At 44.7% G+C, this 20,649-nt stretch overlaps 1 protein-coding gene across 1 annotated transcript; it reads left to right on the top strand.

Annotated features, from left to right (window-relative positions):
* The first annotated feature begins 10,014 nt into the window (after nucleotides 1–10,014).
* SHISA2 (shisa family member 2) lies at nucleotides 10,015–15,045 on the top strand. The gene is made up of 2 exons (XM_009191661.4): nucleotides 10,015–10,463; nucleotides 14,031–15,045. Exons 1-2 carry the CDS (start codon nucleotides 10,130–10,132, stop codon nucleotides 14,582–14,584), a joined length of 888 nt encoding a protein of 295 aa, XP_009189925.1. The 5' UTR covers nucleotides 10,015–10,129; the 3' UTR covers nucleotides 14,585–15,045.
* The last annotated feature ends 5,604 nt before the right edge of the window (nucleotides 15,046–20,649 follow it).

The following is a 20,649-nucleotide window of genomic DNA, read 5'->3' as shown; positions in this document are numbered from 1 at the left end:
GGTGGAGGCAAATCACCTGAAGTCAGGAGCTCGAGACCAGCCTGGCCAACATGGTGAAACCCCATCTCTACTAAAAATACAAAAATTAGCTGGGCGTGGTGTCACATGCCTGTAATCCCAGCTACTCAGGAGACTGAGACAGGATTGCTTGAATCTGGGAGGCAGAGGTTGCAGTGAGCCGAGACCTCGCCACTGCACTCCAGCCTGGGTGACAGAGCGAGACTCTGTCTCAAATGATAATAATCATCATCATCTTTTTATTTGTTTGAGGAAGTTAGAAAGCTTGACCCGTGTCAAAAGAACAAATATCAACCATGTTTGCTGTTTTCTTTATGACAAGCCTCAAAATGTTTCACTGTATAGTAAGGTAGAAAGAAATCCTAGTAAGAAGTCTCCAGGATTTTAACCAGTGCTGGCCCTGTCCACTGGCATAGTAATATCCTAAGACTCCCCCTCTCCTTCTAAAGCTAGAGGTGATTTCACAAGTCTCTAAGAAACAGAGGGGTTGGGAGATCTCCTCACCTCTCAGGTCATCTGCATGACCGTTTCTGCATCTATGTTGGTTAGAGAGGATTCTTTAAACATCACTTTTCCGTAATTCAACTCCACTTCCTCTGGTCTGTCTTCTCTGCACTCAGGTCCCTCCTAAAATATTCCTTCACGTTGTTAAAGATAGTTTCGGAGCAACTTCCCCCTTTACTTTCCTTGTGCGTAATAATCATCATCTTAAACTTTTCTATACTTTCTGTTTTGCATTTTTCTAGTATTTTCTTCTGGGCCTCATGTCTCCAAGATAAATTGTTCCACTTTCAGGAATAAAGTAACTGAAAATACGTTCACTAATAAAACCAAACCGCTGTGCACCAAAAAGGAAATTAGTCATAGAAATTAAGAATGCCAGTGCTTTGTGGACTTTTCTCTGATAAGACATCGCATCTCATTTGTGTAACATGAGAAAACAGTTCATTGAAAATAAAAACTAGAAAAGGCTTTGTGTTAAAATACTTGGATGACATTCTGCATAGGCTGGAAATTTCTTTTCAACTTAGGAAATTTTAGAAAAGCGGATGAAGTGAAACCTTTTTTTTTTTTTAACCTTACTTAATAATGTATTTATTCGGTGAGACACTATAATGATGCCAAAAAATTTAGCACAATGCCTGGCACATACCAGATGCTCAATAAATAGCGGCTATTAGCTGATTGAACTTCATCTGTTCAAGTATATTTTCTAATGTAAAAACATTAAAAAACAAAACAACCGTTCCTTCTAATTTGGTAGTGAAGGCTAGTTAGTTGGAGACTCTCTAGATAACTACTATATCATATAAGAATTAACAACATGAAGCCGGAAGTGTACTGAACGCTGTAAAGCTGTGAAATGGTCTGAAATACTTAACAAGTCTTAAGGTGTTATTGGGACGAGAACATTTTCAGAATATGGAACTTGTTAAACATTTTCCTGCTCATTTGGATACCACACAATGCAGGACATTCTCTGTTTATTCTTTCATCGGAGACGTTTTGAGGAAAGGCAGATGTGGGGTACTATCCAAGGACTCTTTAAACAAACATGAAGTTTAATTCAATTGTTTCCTGAGAGGTTGACTTCTTCCAAAAGCCAAAGAAAATCTCTTACTAATCCAAAAGGTACAAAAACGAGGTTGAAACCATAGAACGAGGGAGGGCTTGGTTTGAAAAAGTTAACGTATTTGGACAGGGATAATTGCGACCACTGTGAGGCTGTGCCGTGAAGGCCATAATTCTGCTTCTGTTAAAATAAGCAGCACAATGATTCTTTATCTTTTTATGTTTTTACCAGGAGGCTGCTAAGGCAGCTTTGATAAAGGGAGTTCCTATTTATACCAAATCTAAACACCCAGGATCAACGGGACTTTTTTCCCTACGACCTGATCATATAAAAACAATGATTTTAATAACGAGAAATCTCAAGGAAACTATGATCCAAAAATGCCTTCCGAATTACTTTATTGAAAAATGTGAAATTATGTTCAAGCAATCTAGTTTCTCAGCCTGAATGTAAAACAATATAATTTCGCACAAAACATTTCTCTGCCTCCTCTTGCTCCATCCCTTTCAGAAATGTTTCTCCACTGTGGGAATCCCTGAAGAGTGTCTCCAGGTGCTTCTCGAACTCATATTCCCGGTAACCAGGAAGTGGGCACAGCTTCCTCATCCCTCCTCTAGCTCTGAGCCATGCCTTCTATTCTGAGAGCGGAAGTGCGGGAGGTACAGCTAGTGCCTGCAGAACACGCTGGCACTGCCACTGTCCACCGACACTGAACATGAGGCAGCTACAACCAAAGTGAAGACCGCCAATGACAGCACATAGCTGCCACGTCCTACCGTCCGTCTGTGGGTAGCTTCCATTTTTCTTTCACATGGTAATGGAGAGGAAACACTCGTTCCTTTTTTGCATCTTCTTTCATTGCAAAACTCTTATTTTAAGCCTCGAATCTGTGGGGGCAGGACCATGGGAGGCTATGCACTAGGAATCACTAGGAATCACCTTCCCCTCTAAAACCACCGTCCAAGGATTTATTCTCAAGCATCGGTTATTTTTATTTATTTATTTTTTAGATGGAACTTAGCTCTGTTGCCCAGGCTGGAGCGCAGTGGCACAATTTCAGCTTGCTGCAACATCCACCTCCTTCGTTCAGGTGATTCTCATCCCTCGGCCTCCCTAGTAGCTGGGATTACAGGTGTGCACCACCACGCCTGGCTAGTTTTTGTATTTTTAGTAGAGACAGGGTTTCACCATATTGGCCAGACTGGTTCCTGAGCTCCAATGATCCCCTGCCTTGGCCTCCCAAAATGCTGGGATTACAGGCGTGAACCACTGGGTGCGAGGAAGCATCAGATATTTTTTTTTCCCCTAGTCTTATCAGATAGCCTATATCCGAGCTGCTGTACAGTACTCAGAATGATTTTCACATTTAGGTAATTTCACTGGTTTCAAATTCCTTGAAACGAGTAAGTCCATACTGAGGATTTTTGTGCCTGGCATATACTACATGCTTAATAAATATTTATTGAACGGATAAATTGAGCCTACTTTATGTCCAGCACTCAGAGCACTCAGAAATAAGCAAGGGCTGGGTGCAGTGACTCACATCTGTAATCCCAGCACTTTGGGAGGTCAAGATGGGAGGATTGCTTGAGCCTAGGAGTTCAAGAGCAGCCTGGGCAACATAGCCAGACCCTATCGCCACAAAAATAAAAAATTAGTCAGGCATGGTGGCACACACCTGTAGACCCAGCTGAGGCCGAGGCAGGAGGATCTCTTGAGACCAGAAGGTCAAGACTGCAGTGAACCATGATTGCACCACTGCACTCCAGCCTGTGTGACAATGAGATCTTGTCTCAAAACAAACAAACAAACAACAACAGCAAAAAACAATGAGTAAGGTTTAGTTTCCATTTTCAAGGAGTTGATTGTCTGGAAGAAGAGACAAGGGAATAAAAGAAATCCTAATTCCATAGAGACCAGAATAAAATATACTGGAGGAAATTGAACTTGGATATGTACAATATTCAGATCTTAGCAGCCAGTTGGCCTCACTCCATTCTCCAACCATTTCACGTCAGCACACGTTAACTGTCTCTTATTCTACACTGAGATCTAGTTTTCTCAAACTGTTTCTAGGGCATATGTAGCTCCTGTCAATTCAAGTCATCCCTGCATGATCCATAGATAGAGTTAAGGCCCAAGCTGCCTTACATTTGAGGACTATGGTGAAGGAAGACCTCATGCTTGCATCTCATGGCATTCCTGATGTTAGTGGAGAGGAGAAAGGGGAGGGATGGTCTATTGGTCAACTCGGGCTGCCATAAGACATGCCACAGATGGTGCTTAAACAGCCGACATTTATTTCTCACAGTTCTGGATGCTGGAAGTTTAAGATCAAGTTGCCTGCAAGTTTGGGTTTCTCCTGAGACCTCTCTCCTTTGCTTTCAGACAGCTGCCTTCTCACTGAGTGAGGACACCACCTTTGCTCTCTGCCAACACATGGCTGGTGTCTCTTCTTCTCATAAGGACACCAGTCCTTTTGGATTAGGACTCCACTGATTTAACCTTAATTACGTCTTTAGAGGCCCTATTTCCTAGTAAAGTCACATTAGGGATTAGGGGCTTTAACATATGAATTTGGGGGAGACACAATTCAGTCCGTAACAGGGTTTGCAACATTGAGCCTAGGGACTTGGAATCATGCTCAGAGGTATCTGACTGTGTTTCAGACTTTCTAAATGTTTCTCTTTCTCTTCACTGTTAAAAGAATAGATCCTCTCAAAATTGGTGCACCTGCTTCAGAACCTTGAAGTGACATCATGGGCAGATAACTACTTTCACAGCTGCAGTGTTGTATTTATTTATTTGTTCTAGATTCTTTTTTATTATGGTAAAATACACACAACATGAAAATACCATTGGTGACATTTATTATATTCGTAATGTGTGCAACCATCACCACTGTCTGGTTCCAGAACATTTTCACTCCAAAAGGAAACCCTGTACCCATTAAGCAGTCACTTCTCCTTCTTCCTTCCTCCCAGCCCCTGACAGGCACTGATCTACTTTGAAAGAAAAAATTTGTGGAGACAGGGTCTCACTACGTTACCCAGGCCAATCTTAAACTGCTGGGCTGAAGCCATCCAGCTGCCTCAACCCCTACAAAGTGTTAGGATGACAGGTGTGAGCCGCTACGCCCAGCTCTGATCTACTTTCTGTCTCTTTGGATTTGCCTCTTCTGGACATTTTATATAAATGGGCTCATGCAGTATGTGCCTTTTGTGTCTGGTTTCTTTCAATTGCCCAGTGTTTTCGAAGTTCTTCTGGGTTGTAGCATGTATTCATGCTTCATTTCTTTTTATGTCCAAATAACATTGCAATCGTACGACTATAACACATTTTGTACATCCATTCGTTAGTTAGCAGATATTTTAGTGGTTTCCACCCTTTGGCTATTGTAAATAGTGCTGCTATGGACATTTATATAGAAGTTTTGGTCTCTACATATGTTTTCATCTCTTTGGGGTTACCTAGGAGTGGACCTGCAGGGTCATATGGTTATTCTATGTCTGACTTTTTGAGGAACTGTCAAGCTGTTTTGCACAGTGGCTGAACCGTTTTACATTTCCATCAACAACAGCGTTCAAGGGATCTGATTTCCCCACAACCTTACCAACATTATTTCCCATTATCATCATCATTACTATTATTGCCATCCTAGTGAAAGTAAAGCGGTATCTTGTGGTTTTGATTTGCATTTCTCTAATGATTAATGATTTTGGAGGTGTTTTCATGTGCTTATTGGCCTTTTGTAGATCTTATTTGGAGAAATGTTTATTCAAGCCAGTTTTTTGGGTTGGGTTGCTTTTTTGTTCTGGGTTGTAAGAGTTCTCTTATATTCTGGATACTAGATTCTTTTCATATATATGATTTGCAAATCTTCGCACATTTTGCTTTCCCTTATGCCATTCTTTTACATATGAAGGCATTAGTGAAATAAGCCCTCCATGAAACTCCATATCTCCAAAATGAAAATGTATCCATAGTAAACCTCAAAATCAAAAATTAAAGGGGGTTCAGTAAAACAATGGAATAAGGAGGTGGGATGAGAGAGAACTATGTCAATAGTTTATAATGACAAATGAGAAGAAATATAATTGAAAATATGAAAATTACTTTTCTGGAAGTCAGTATGTCAATTACAAGAAAAATAAGGAGGGTGAAAAATTAAAAATTTTAAAGCAAGAACAATTTTTTCACAAATTTAGGAACATTTTTATTTTTAGATGAGGTTAGGTAATCAGAAGACAAAATTAAAATAAATGTAAATTAACATATTTGTTTGGGTTTTAACAAAAACACTTTAATTTAAAAGAACTTTTGGTAAACCAAATGCCAAATATTCAATACTATTTCTATTTACGAGAGAAGAAGAGAAAAAGATGAATGAACCTAGTGAAAGCCATTCTCCCTAAACAGACTGCTGATGGGTGTGCAGATGGTAAGAACCTTCTGCTCTTGCTGAAACTTGCAGAAAAACACTGTAGATCTTGCAGCTTTTAGAACTGCCAGCCAAATGAAATATGATTACCTCCATCTGATTTGTATCAACTCTAGTTAGTAAAGTCATCAGTAATCATTTCTTTAGTTACATGACTTGCTATTTGTACTAGTGAAGATGTGTCAGAAATTTGCTTTTAAATCAATTGGATTTTATTTTTATATATATACCTATATATATACACACACAGGCACATACTGAAAGGTAAAATAACTTGAAAATACACTTTTTCAGTTAGTGTCTATAGAATTCAACTGTTTAAAAAAGGGGGCGGCACTCTTTCATATGTTTTTAAATATATTTTGGCAGACTGCCTGACATTTCATTTTGATTATCATAAATTATGATTACTACTACCTTTATGTTGTAATTACTAGTTATAGTTTCTCAGAAGAAATGAGTAAAATAGTTTTGGTTGTCTTTTAAGACTGATGAGGGATTTTTTTATTTCCTACGGAAGGAACAAGACTATTTTAACATCTCCCAGTAGCACCTCCCATGCAGAACCTCACTAAATCCTTGGCAAGTTATTTTATAAAATTTCAGTACAGCATTCCAGATACACAAAGAAACGATAATACAAGAGTGACAAAGTGACATAAATGACCTTTCAGCATTGAAGATAGTCAGCCACTACGTAGAGTAACCGTGAGAGGGCCTCCCCTTAACTGTTAAGGAAGAAAGGAAACACAGTAATAAAAAAAAAAAAAGAAGACGAATTTGCTTAGAGCACCATACCTCTAAGTTCACCAATTATAGATTAAATTGTAGACTATTTGGGAAAAACTTTGTGTTTTAAAGGTGGCACTATCCGGTCACCAATCAATTCCAATATGAAATGTTAAACAATTTTTTTCTTCATAAATAAATTCTAACAAATTGTGGATGTTTTGGTGAATAGGATCAGTGGATCGTGGAAGGAGGTTATGGCATAAGTGCTGTCTGAAATTATACAATTCTAAATAGTACAATAAGTACAATTCTCTTGCATTAATTGTTTTTCCAAATGGCAAAAACTGAAAGTATTCACCCTCTGAACACCACCCAAATCAACTCGTGCTGCCATAGGAAGATGATACCTAACCATCTCATGGTCTGTACAGATCTCCCAGTTAATCAATCCTGGGCTTTCTGTGATGGAGGCTGTGGTGACCAGCAGTGTGGTGGGTGGGCTTAGGAGTCAGGAGAAATTGGGTACAGTCCAGGCAAACTAACACTCTCTATCTTTAGGGACCAGTAAAATGAGGATAGTAATACTGTCTTATTCATGGGGCTGCTGTGAGGATTAAATGAAACCACGCACGTGAAATTCTTAGCATGGTGCCTGGCTCATAGTAAGCTCTCAATAAATGTTGGCTAATGGTATCTTCTAAGAAAACGACTCATTCTGAAAAACTCAGTCTTCCTTTGACTTCTTCTAGTCTCATTTTAAGTGTTATTCCTTTGATGATTTTTCTGACCTCCTTCCCCACCCTAACCTAGATTATGTGCTTAAATTGATGCTGTTCATTGTGGGTGAGAGCTTTGATCATACTTGCATTCTCTTTGCTTATTCAGTTCTTTGTCTTTTTGTCTGATTTCTGTGTTTTACCCAGGAGACTTTAGGCCCCATTTGAAGGAAATGGCCATGCTGTCTGGCTTCTTGATGAGTCCCAGTAGCCAGCACAAAACACAGTACACTGTAAGTGCATGGCATGTATTTCTTGAATGAATGATTTCTTGATATTGAAATTTTTTTAGCTTACTAGCTGAAGAAATTTGGTGAATAGTGCATTTAAAATACATAATTCTGTGTAGCTAAAAATGATACACAACCAAAAAACTGCAAGAAAACAAAGTGCAATGCTTGGAGAGAGGTTTAGTGAAAAGAATAAGGTGTGTGTTGGGGGGCGGGGACATAGGGTAGGGTTTTTTCTTGGATTTGACATTGTTGGGACAAGTGGAAGAATAATCAACAATGTCTGAATCTTCACATTAACCAGAACACACAAGCATCCAACGGCTGCTTGAATCTGAGTGTCTTTGCTGTAAGTAAAATTGCCTGTGTTCTGAAGTCATGAACTTGGAAGGGACCTTAGTGATCATCACGTCCTATGCTCCACTTTATAGATGAAGAAACTGAGGCCAGGAAAACGCAGTGATTCTCTACTAGTAGAGCTGGGTTAGAAGTCAGGTCTGCTGACTCCCAGACGGTGTGGGAAGGGGCATCCGTTCCTTTAAAAATAATCACTGCTGCTTTAATAACATCAGCACCTGTTGTTCCAGCTTCTGGAAGAGAGAAGCTATTAATTTCTCCTTCATCAAAGCTGAATTTCTGGTCTGTCTGAACCTTGTTTTCTTCCTGACTGCAGCTGTCTAAACCACTAAGGCCACATGTTGGACGGAGGCACTTTCCTGCTGGACTCCGATAAATCACCACACCCAAATATAGAAAGAAAAAGGGATACAGATCATCCAGACCGTGGCCGAATGTGTGACATCTTTGCGGAACTCTCTCCGTTCCACCTTGTGGCGGAGGCCTCCAGCCCACCAGACACAGCCCCAGGCGTGTGAGTGAGCCACCAACATCGGAGCTCTTCCTGCATAGGGCCTGGGACCAACCGGGGCCGGGACATCAGCTGCTGGAAGCTGAGAGAGTTCATCTGAGCGGCGATTTCATGATCTGTAGGGTGGACAGTAATAGTAATCCCTTGAGAAGTTTGCAGAAACGAACCGAATGTTGAATGCCAAAGATCTTCACAAAGCAAATTGAGTTTCTTCCATTATTATTGTTATTTGTGTTAGCGAGGCCTGGATTGCTTAGGTTGTGTTTCCTCCAGCGCCTATTCCAGCAGGCAGACCCCGCCCACGGCCACACCTTTCTCCTCGCGCGGGTGGGAAAATGAGGGGCTGCCCCGCGCCGGCGGGGGTTCCTGGGCGGCGGGGAGCCGCGCATCGCGCATGCGCACCGGGGAGCGGGGCGCTGCCGGCTTCTATAAAAGCGCAGCTCAGCGCGCAGCTAGCGGAGTCGGAGGTGGCCTGGCGCCGGACGAAGCGAGGTTGCGGGCGGCTGCAGCGCTCGGGTTCTCCCGTGGCCCGGAGGAACGAAACTTCCGTGGGAGGCTTCCATCGGTGCGCACCTCCCGAGGGCGAAGCAGCGACCGGGAGAGGGAGCTCCGGCCGGAGGCTGCCGGGCTCCTGTGGGACCGCGCTGCAGCCGGGGAGGCGGAGAAGGGGAACCCGGGCGAGCCGCCCGGCTGGATCCGCGCCCAGCAGCAGCCGCGGCCGCCGCCAGCCGGGCAGGCTCCGAGGACTGCGGCTTGGGGCGCGCCGGACCCTCGCCTCGTCCGGGACGTACCCGGGATCTGGAGCGCTCCCTCGGCGACGTGCTGGGAGGATTGGCCGTCGGCCCCCCCCGAGTGGAGCGTCGGGGCTGCACCCCTGAGGGCTGCCCGGGCGGCCCGGCCGGAGCCATGCGGACCAAGTTCGGGGCAGAGGAGGCTGAGCGCGGCCGGTTGCCTCACTTGCTGCCCAGAGTCTTGCGCGCACTGCCCGCCTTCGCTCCTTCTACCCGCCCGAGGAGGGGATAAAGGAGGGGAGACGGGCCCCGATTCGCGCGCGGGACCCTGAGGCTTAAACCCTGCGGCGGAGCCCTGGCTCCAGGTCCGTGGCGGCGCGCCCAGCGGTCACCCGGCTAGAGTGAGCGTCCCTTCGGGGATGCTCAGGGAGGGTCCCGTTGCCGGTGAAGCCTCCAGAGGCTTCGGGACGACAGTCCCGGGGGCCTTCTTACTGCATCCTGAGATCTCCATCAGCGAGTGCAACTCATAAGGCAGCCCCTAAGGGGACCGGGCCACCGGCTGAGGAGGCGGATGGCTTAGGAGCTCCTGGACCTAGGGCCCGGCGTCGTCGCCTCCTGGGCGTCGCGGCAGAGGGGAGTGGCCCGCGCGGAAAGCGCCGCGGGACAGTCAGCGACGAGGCCCGGGGGTCGCCGGGGCCACCACTTCTCGGAGACCGCCCTGCGCTCTCTGGAGACGCGCCGCCCGCGCCAGGGTGGTGCCATGTGGGGCGGTCGCCGCTCATCCGTCGCCTCCTCCCGGAACGCCGCTTCGCTCCTGCAGCTGCTGCTGGCCGCGCTGTTGGCGGCGGGGGCGAGGGCCAGCGGCGAGTACTGCCACGGCTGGCTGGACGCGCAGGGCGTCTGGCGCATCGGCTTCCAGTGTCCCGAGCGCTTCGACGGCGGCGACGCCACCATCTGCTGCGGCAGCTGCGCGTTGCGCTACTGCTGCTCCAGCGCCGAGGCGCGCCTGGACCAGGGCGGCTGCGACAACGACCGCCAGCAGGGCGCCGGCGAGCCTGGCAGGGCGGACAAAGACGGCCCCGACGGCTCGGCAGGTAGGGCGGCCTGCGCCCAGCGCGAAAGGGAGGACGGTTGGCGTTGCCTGGACATCAGGGACCTGGGAGCTTGGAGGGGGAGATTCAGGAAAGGACCTGGGACCAGGAAGCGGAGTCTGCAGTCTGGCTTATTACTTGGTCGATGTGGGTCACTAATTCACCCCCACGGGCCTCAGTTTCTGCATCTGTCAGCCAAAGGGTGGCTTAGAGTGAATTTTCCGAAGAAAATCACACTCCTAAGGCAGTGTGGGCCACAGATAGCCCCCATATTCCTTCCGACCAGGGTCCTCCGGGCCCCTCTGGCGTCTACCGTCTCCATAGGGCTCCGTGTCTTAGGGGTACCCGAGAAGACGGTGAGGGTGCGCCCCCGCCCGTGAGGGCCTGGCAGGCGTCCTTCCCGGAAGGCTCCCCGAAAAGAAGGCAGCTCCTCAGAGCTTTCCCCGGGGCTGCTGCCCTGTGCCAGACCCCGCGGATTCCCATCTTCTCCACGCGGCGGCCCCTCTCCCCTGCAGCGGCCCGCCTCTGGGGTTTCTGGCCTGTTTTCCTTACCACGTCAGACTTAGTAGGTGGAACATCGGAGCAGTGCCCAGCCTTGCTCTTTGTGGCTTCGATTTTTTTTTTTTTCAAATTGCCAAAGCCAGACTTGGAAAGTAAACCCGTTAAAGAATTTGGTAGGTTGCACTTCATTCTTGAGAAACCTTCCGGAATGCCTCCCTGGGGTGTTGTCTACACCAGTCTCTCTCTCTTCTGTCTTCTCTCCTCTCTCCTCTCTTCTCTCTCTCTCTCTCTCTCTCTCTCTCTCTCTCTCGTTCGGGGGAGGGGAGGTAAAATGGCAAACGTATCCCCGAGGGGGCGGCTCCTCCTTTTTGTGGGCCCGTTGGGTGTACCTGGGAGACTTAGCCTGGTAGCACCCGGAGCCTGGGTTCGGGCTGCCTGAGCTTTGGCACAGCGTGGTTTGTGTTTATAGAGCTGCCTCCCAGGACCCGGTGAGAGACAGCTCTTTTCAGTGCCGTTCCCTTTTGCAGTCAAGCATTTTATTAGCATGCTACTCCCATTGTTCTGTCTTGAATCTGAAGAGCGTGTAATTCCAGAACCAGCGCAGTCTTAAAACGCAGGCTCAGCCTCGCAGACTGTGTGGCCATGGAAGACAGCCCGGAGAAGCGAGCCAGACCCCAGACAGCTACAGTCAGATGTCTGCTGAATTGGGCTCATTAATGGTTTCCAAAAAGTTGGGATGGCTTTGGACTAGTGGGGACTTCTCATGACGAGACTTACGACGCCCTGTGTTGTGTGTGGGTGCCTTCTTCACGCTACTTTTAAACGTTTTTTTCCTAAAAATTGTATTTCTTCCACTTCTCTTCTGCAGTGAAGGACAACACGCCTAATTAAGCCTGCCGGGGGGCTTATGGTAGCGCTGCATTCCTTACCCCTGTGTAGTTATTTACATTTCCAATTAAAAATCCTGGAAAGAGAACAGTTATTTCTCCCCAAAACTCATTATGTGGACTGAGGCTGGTTTCAGCCAGTTTCTGCTATGACTGGGGTACATTTTTTTCCTGTTTTTCTCTTATTAATTTATTTTTTGATAACATATTTTGGGCTTGTGTCTCAATTTAGAGAATGAAATATTTATAACACGCCAAGGAAAAAGCCCTGCATCCACTTCTCCAGTGATCCATAGTTAGCCTGAAGTGATAGTGTAATTAGAACAGGTCTACTGCCAGGCACCAGCTGTGCTGCACTGTGGCAAGTGTTTCTACCTGCTAAACGGGCGCTATATATAGAAACTGCTCTGTTTAGCATTGAAACTCCAGGAAATCTTCCACAGTCAGCCTTTGGTTAAATACCTATAAAGTATTGTTTTACTTACAAAGCATTATTTCTCCATAATTCCACCTGGTGTTATACTTTAAAAACACTGACTCCAGGAATACCAGAACAGTCAAAAGGAGCGTAATTAGAAAGCCTGGCTGCTCTAATGGATGATCAAAGGGTATTCATAGAGCTGACCTCAAAGGCGCGGGCTCCTTCCGAAAGTGCTGCCCCATCTGACTGTGGGGTGGCATTATGCTTTGCCAAGACCAGTAAGACCCAATCCGTCCCTGTCCTCATGTATTTCCCAAAAATATAGTCAGGGGGATGGGGCAGGAGCACATCAGAAAATGCAGGCTGTCGGTAACATAGGGTAGAATTCCACCAAAGTGGCTCAGAGGCATTCTGCAGGCACCTCCCGTCTGATTCTACCCCATCAACCTGCATCTAGTTTCTAAAGCCTTGTAGTGCCATCCCTATGGCTCCTAAAAGATTGTTTTAAGAAACGAATTTTATTTATTTATTTATTTGAGTTGGAATCTCACTCTGTCGCCCAGGCTGGAGTACAGTGGCACAGTCTCGGCTTACTGCAACCTCTGCCTCCTGGGTCCAAGCGATTCTTCTGCCTCAGCCTCCAGAGTAGCTGGGATTACAGGTGCGCGTCACCACACCCAGCTAATTTTTGTGGTTTTAGTAGAGATGGGGTTTCACCACGTTGGCCAGGCTGGTCTTGGAACTCCTGATCTCAGGTGATCCACCCACCTTGGCCTCCCCAAGTGCTAGGATTACAGGCGTGAGCCACCGTGCCCCGCTAGAAACTAATTTTAAAATGGAGTTTGCTAGTGGTTTTATCAAAAGGTTTTTATTTTTACTTTTTATTGTTTTCTATTTTAAAAGCAGCTTCCCTGGTGAAGTATCATGGCCGTTGCTTTATGCTCTGAGGGCTTTCCCTGGGCACTCTTGCCTTCTTGGCTCGCTGTGGGTGACTCTTCTTCCTGCAACACGTGTCTTGTTGCTCCTGATGTTTGCTCTTGGCACACTGTTTCAGGATGGCCCAATGCCTGGAATAACTTCCCGCCACCTCCACACAGACCCCGTCACCTGGACCCAGTGCTACCCAAGGACCCTGGCTTTTGCTAGGGAAGAGTGAGGAGGGTCTTTTTTCAGCCCCTCCTTGACCCTCTTGTGCTGTACAGATGCCTTTTGGAAATGGTACTGACTTAGAGTCTGGCCTACATTTTTGACTTAACTGCTGATGAAAAAAGAACTTGCTAAAGAATGGTAAAGAGAAATTTGCAAGGAACTTAACTTTCTAGGGGAAAAAAGACTTTTAAATAAGTTTAAAGTCATTATTACTATGAAGATCCTACAACAATATGGTAGGGCAGACTTGTTTGGACAGTTTGATTATGGTAGGAAGTTTAGAACCATAACTGTCTTAACCTATTAAACCCATATTTTTGCTAAATTGGATATCTGGCTCAATCAGTCTTGCAGTTGATGCGTTGAACTAAATAGAAACAGTTTGCTCCTAGGGGCTGAACTGCCAAGCCTGTAGGGTCTCAGGATCTTTCTAAACGCTTGATAAAGAATGGTGCATCTTATGGACTCCTAATATATGAACAGATTAGCCCAGTGTCGGCCCTTCAGCTGTGCGTATCGGTGTTGCGCATTCATTCATTGCCATTGCCAGTCGGCGATTGGACTGCATTCCCAGAGTAAATCATAATGTTGTGTTTCTGTCCTTTGCTTCAGTGCCCATCTACGTGCCGTTCCTCATCGTTGGCTCTGTGTTTGTCGCCTTTATCATCTTGGGGTCCCTGGTGGCAGCCTGTTGCTGCAGATGTCTCCGGCCTAAGCAGGATCCCCAACAGAGCCGAGCCCCAGGGGGTAACCGCTTGATGGAGACCATCCCCATGATCCCCAGTGCCAGCACCTCCCGGGGGTCATCCTCACGCCAGTCCAGCACAGCTGCCAGTTCCAGCTCCAGCGCCAACTCGGGGGCCCGGGCGCCCCCAACAAGGTCACAGACCAACTGTTGCTTGCCGGAAGGGACCATGAACAATGTGTATGTCAACATGCCCACGAATTTCTCGGTGCTGAACTGTCAGCAGGCCACCCAGATTGTGCCACATCAAGGGCAGTATCTGCATCCCCCATACGTGGGGTATGCGGTGCAGCATGACTCTGTGCCCATGACTGCTGTGCCACCTTTCATGGACGGCCTGCAGCCTGGCTACAGGCAGATTCAGTCCCCCTTCCCTCACACCAACAGTGAACAGAAGATGTACCCAGCGGTGACTGTATAACGCAGAGTCACTGGCGGGTTCCTTTACTGAAGGGAGAGGAAGGCAGGGGTGGGTTCTCCAGGTGGACGTCCGCACGTGTCGGTGGTATTTGTGGCACGACTCCTTTGGATGGCTTCATTTGCCCCCAGACTGTATGAAAACATCTCCAAATGAGCATTTCTGGATATGTGTCACCCAGGGTATCATTGATTTATGATGGGAAACTGGCCTCAGCTGGAGATGGCTGTGATGTTGCTGATGGGCGTGTAACAAATGCTTGAGTCCCAAGTGCCCTTGAGATATGGTTGGCGAAAGAATTTTATAAACTGATAAATTAAGGGTTTTTATTATGTTGTTATTATTTTTTTGTTGTTGAGTGCACAAGATCAAAATGCCTGGTATCTCCCTTTTACCTGGGCCTTTTTTTTTTTTTTTTTTAAATGAGACAGGGTCTTGCTGTGTTGCCCAGACTGGAGTGCAGTGGTGCTATCTCGGCTCACTGCAACTTCAGCCTCCTGGATTCAAGCAATTCTCCTGCCTCAGCCTCCCAAGTGGCTGGGATTACAGGTGCCTGCCCCCACGGCTAAGTTTTTGTATTTTTTGTAGAGACGGGGTTTCACCATGTTGGCTAGGCTGGTCTCACACTCCTGACCTCAAGCGATCTGCCTGTCTCAGCCTCCCAAAGTGCTGGGATTACAGGCGTGAGCCACTGCCCCCAGCCTGAGCCATTATTTAATGTTTTTATTTTTATTTTTTTAATGCATCCAAGGTTAAGGGGAAGACACAAATAACAGGACTATTCTAAAAGGAAACCTGTTTGAACTCTGTGAGATCAGTCATCAGCCTCAGTATTCCACAGGCACACCTTCATTTCATCGTAAAAAGATATACATTTTGTCTATTTTTGTGCTTTTGGGGCCTATTTTGTGCTTTTTTTTTTACCTTGTGTAGAGATCTTATTACAAAGTGATTTTCTACATTAAAAAGAGACTGAAATAAATTGTATAGTTACTTAACTAATGAAGACATTTCAGAACTCTGGGATGATTTTAATCTTGAAGTAGTAGGTGGTGTAGTATTAAAACCATTCACCCCCTTCTTGATTGTATCTTAATTTTCTGGCTTTAAGGTGACATCTGAGAGGTAATGCATTCTTTTTTATATTGAAATCATAAGCTATCACCCGCTGCTTCTCTGAGTTACTTTTAATTTTGCCTTGTGGTTACGGTTTGGGATTTCCTTCTGTTTGGTTTTCAGATCCCCGTGTCTATATAGTCCTGAGTGCAAGTAATTACTATACTTATACATGAGGATCAGTATTTCTGCCTAGATCTGATAAAACATTTTCTTGTTTTAGTTATAAAAATTCAAAGAAATGTGTTACAAAGATACTTAGTATAGCTCCTTAGTCATAACCTGAGACTTGGGATGAAATTTAAACCACAGAGATGGTTTACTTTGCAGATCATAAGGGCTTTTTATACTCTTGTTATCAAAATGGCTTGTTTTTCGGGCAATAGGGACTATTAAGTCAAGAGAAAAGCTTTTCAAAGACGTATTGCCTTTCTTCTCCCACACAGTTCTTGATTTCGTCTTTCAGGCCTCAACAGGCACTGTATTCATTGCCAAGGTTCCAAATTATCAAATTCAAGTGAATTTATTCGTGTGTTGTTTACTTATTAAAAAAAGATAACTTTAAGGATGTGCAAGATTTTGTAATTAAACAAATCGTTTTATGGTATGGTCTTCTACACATTTATATCTATAGATATCTATCGATCATTTTTCTATTCTGTCTGTTTCATGACTGAATAATGTAAAACCATTGTTGGCAACTGGTATCATCAAAGATACTCATTTTTTAATAACCAAAGGCAGGGGAAAATCATTTTACTTATTAATAAATATTTTATGATGTGAATTCCTAGGGGAGTTGGGTTTCTTTTTTCATTTTCATTGTACTTGGTAAGTTTTCAGATGGTCTAGTCAACCTGTTAATAGAATAAAATTTCTAAAAATTATGAATATTGCTTTCTAGAACCAAGAGCCTGCTTTTCAAAGTAATCAATATCTGGGAAGCTTACGTGAATGTTCTGTGAGTCAGTATTATTTTACAGGTTTCATGGGAAATGTTGACAACACAAAAGAAACAGTTCTTTTGGAATCATTATATTATGAGGCTAATGGGTGTTCCCTGTATTGTGTTTGATGGCAGATTCCTGCTTATCTCTGGAAGTGAAATTCTTAGAACTTTGGAACTGAAAGGGACCTCAGATATCACCCAGCCTAAAGATTGGCAAGCTTTTTTTTTTTCAGTAAAAATCAGAGACTGGCTGGGCTCATGGCTCACCCCTGTAATGCCAGCACTTTGGGAGGCCAAGGCGGGAGGATCGCTGGAGACCGGGAGTTCCAGACAAGCCTGGGCAACATAGCGAGACCCCATCTCTAAAAAAAAAGAAAAAATAAATAAAAATTAGCTGGGAGTGGTGGCGTACTTGGTAGTATCAGTGATTTGGGAGGTTGAGGCAGGAGGATCACTTGCAAGCTCAGGAGTTTGAGGCTGCAGTGAGCTGTGATTTCACTACCACATTCCAGCCTGGGTGACAGTGAAAACCTGTCTCAAAAAAATAAGAAAAAAAGATATTGAGAGTAAATACTTTAGGTTTTGCCAGCCATATGGGATCTAGCAGCTATTCAGCTCTGCAGTAGCACACAAAAGCAGCCATAGATATACATAAACAAATGAGCGAATCTATATGCTCATAAAACCTTCTCTTTTTTTTTTTTTTTTGAGACAGAGTCTCACTCTGTTGCCCTGGCTGGAGTGCAGTGGCGCAATCTCGGCTCTCCGCAAGCTCCACCTGCTGGGTTCACGCCATTCTCCTGCCTCAGCCTCCCAAGTAACTGGGACCATAGGCACCCGCCACCATGCCCGGCTAATTTTTTGTGTTTTTAGTAGAGACAAGGTTTAACCGTGTTAGCCAAGATGGTCTCGATCTCTTGACCTCGTGATCTGCCTGCCTTGGCCTCCCAAAGTGTTGGGATTACAGGCGTGAGCCACCGTGCCTGGCCAGAACCTTCTCTATATGCACTGAAATTCAAATTTAACATGATTTTGACATGTCACGAAATAATCTTCAATTTTTTCCCCAAAACGTTTCAAAACGTAATTGTAAGCTCCAGTGCTGTACAAAAGCAGGCAGTGGGCAGGATTTCCCTGGCAGGCTATAGTTTGTCAGTCCCTCATCTAATCCTCCCTTCGCCTATGCAGGGGCCACCTCTGTGACATTTTTGGCACTCTTTTTTAAACAGAGGGATGGAAAATGCTTGCTTTTCTTAGCATGAGATTGTATTCTTCTTTTTCTATGTGGTAATTAAATACACCTTAATGAATGAATTTTTCATTTAGTGAATGCTACTTGGTTTTCCAAAAGTATAACATTATTAGAAGCAACCTCAGATCTTTTCGGTTTTGGTAAGAACTGGAAAAATTTAGCTAACAAAGCAAAAATGTTCCACTACCTGATTTAAGGACACCTTCCTTGTCATGAAATATAAATCAGAACCTATAAAGGGTAATTTGCACCCTGCAGAAATATTCTAAGTTCTTTCATTTACAGATAGAAAAATAGTTTGCTGCTGTACCTTTTCTGCTGTATCTAAACCTCTAGTGTCGGTTTATGATAGTTCTAGGGGATTCTATATCCCTGCTTATAGGACACAGAATCAGACTCTGACTGCAAGGAAGAAGAAATTAGCATATTGTGTCTATGAAGAGCGTGAAAACTGCACATCTGTCATTGCTGCTGCCACTGGAGAAGTTAAGATTTAGCAATAAGATCAACATCCAAAGTGGCAAAAATACCATTAAGACAAGTGTGTTTTGGTTTCGTGTATATCCTCTGCAACACGCACTTTCACGTAGCCTTCCATTTCTGATTACGTTCTCATAAGCTTGACTAATGAAATATTTCATCTATTAAATTTACCTTGAGCTCATTCTTTTAAGATTGCACAGTTTTATTTCACAATCTCTGTAACCCATACTTTCTCCTTGTTTTGTTACAAATGTTTTTTTTTTTTTTTTTGAGACAGGGTCTCACTGTGTCACCCAGGCTGGAGTGCAGTGGTACCATCATGGCTTACCACAGTCTTGAACTCCTGGGCTCTAGATATCCTCCCACCGTGGCCTCCCAAAATGACAAGTGAGGATTTAAGTTCCTTTCAGAAGCCTTGACTGAAGAAACCATGAAGGTTAGAACAAAGTTGATAAAAGTCAGGGCAAATGTTCAGAAATGGACTGAATCCCAGAGAGAAAGTTTGCTGCTAAAAGTTGAGATCGTAGAGAGCTTAGAATAACACATGCTCTTCTGTTTGGCCCTTACCTTGTAGTGGCACTTAAGACTAGTCCTTTTTTCTCTCAGGGACTTTGTCTCTGTTTCCTGCAAACTCACTGTGGTCTTTTGCTAAGAGTGCAAGTTCCCTACCATGCATATTCTCAATGATTTTTTCAAGTGGGTCAGCAGTTGAAATTAATAAACAGCAAGCTTGCTTTTAGTTGCTTGAGCTTCCTAAATGCTTAAAGGGAGTAAGTTTGTTTCTTTTTAGTGGATTTCAGAATGGAGACTTCTCATTCACTTAGCCTGGCCTACCTCCAGTCAATCAGAATGGTCTCATAAAAATATGCAGTGTGTACTTCACCCATGTCTGGGGCTGACTTCCACTCATAGAAGTTGGGGGCAGCTCATGGGAATCTGGGGAGAGAGGTGGTGCTGGGCAGACAGAGAGACCAGACTGACCCTGTCAGTTGTCAGGATAGAAAATAAGCATCCCAGGCACTTGCCAGCCCTACTGGACTGAGTTACTGCTAAGTAAATAATGCATCAGCAGTAATGGTTCAATGAACTTTCTAGGATTTTAAAAAATGTGGTCACTTCCCATTTTGCTTATTTCTCTTGCCTCTTAAGAGAAAACCAAACCCCCTGAGGAAGCTGCATGGTCTTACAATGGCACTGCGCTCAAGCAGAGCAATCTCAAGGCACGGAATGGGGGCGCCGAGGCTTACGCACCGGGAGTATGTCGATTCCCTGTGACCTGCCAGAGAAGGGACGGGGAAGACATGGTTCTTGGTCTGGGCCTGGCCATTAAGGAAGCCACACTTGTGCTCAAGTTTTGTGCACATTTTATGTTTAAAAGGGGGCAGCTGAAATATTGCAATGAGGAATGAAGCATGCATACAAAAGAGAACACCCTTCCTCATCACTCAACGTCAATCCTCCTTTTATTCTACTTGCTTAGATGGTAGAGCTTTGAGGACATGTTCACTCTCTCTCTCTCTCTCTCTCTCTGTCTCAGAGCTGGAGATCAGCTATTTTCATTCAGCCTATTCATTCAAAAATACCTGTATCAAATATTTCTTTGCCTTCCGAAATGTTTTCTTAATTGAAAGCACTAATGCTATTGTGATTCAAGTGCCTACCAGAGATTAAGGGAGAGATGACAAAGAATTAGAAATCACTAACTCTGGCCGGGTGTGGTGGCTCACTCCTTAATCCCAGCACTTTGGGAGGCCAAGGTGGGTGGATCACCTGAGGTCAGGAGTTCAAGACCAGCCTGGCCAACATGGTGAAACCCCGTCCCTACTAAAAATACAAAAATTAGCTGGGCATGGTGGTAGGCGCCTGTAATCCCAGCTATTCGGGAAGCGGAGGCAAGAGAATCGCTTGAACCTGGGTGGTGGAGGTTGCAGTGAGCTGAGATTGTGTCAGTGCACTCCAGCCTGGGCAACAGCGTGAGACTGTCTCAGGAAAAAAAAAAAAAAAGAAATGACTAACTCTTCTCCTTGAAAATCACTGCAGTGTACTAGGTAGAATGTTTTTTAGGGCACTAATTTGCATTTTCTCTCCTTTGCTCTCTTTTTTTTTCTGTATAGAATCATTGATCAGTGAAAAATGGAAAAATAAAACCCTAGGAAAACACTCAGTTATTGCTGTCAAAGATGTTAGGTATTTTTGGATATCAACAATGACCCTGCATCACCATGACAAAATAACTTGGAGATAAAATTACAGCTTTGAGTGGAGATT

This window comes from Papio anubis, chromosome 15 (genome assembly GCF_008728515.1).
Source record: "Papio anubis isolate 15944 chromosome 15, Panubis1.0, whole genome shotgun sequence".
In the NCBI taxonomy this organism is placed as follows: Eukaryota; Metazoa; Chordata; class Mammalia; order Primates; family Cercopithecidae; genus Papio; species Papio anubis.
The sequence above is the reverse complement of the archived record's forward strand: the minus strand, read 5'-3'. Positions and strand labels throughout refer to the sequence as shown.

Bases quoted from the DNA above. Each gene is read 5' to 3' on its own strand.
- SHISA2 (XM_009191661.4), top strand. From the start codon at position 10,130: ATGTGGGGCGGTCGCCGCTCATCCGTCGCCTCCTCCCGGAACGCCGCT. The intron at 10,464-14,030 runs GTAGGGCGGCCT...CCTTTGCTTCAG, and splicing joins CGGCCCCGACGGCTCGGCAG to TGCCCATCTACGTGCCGTTC.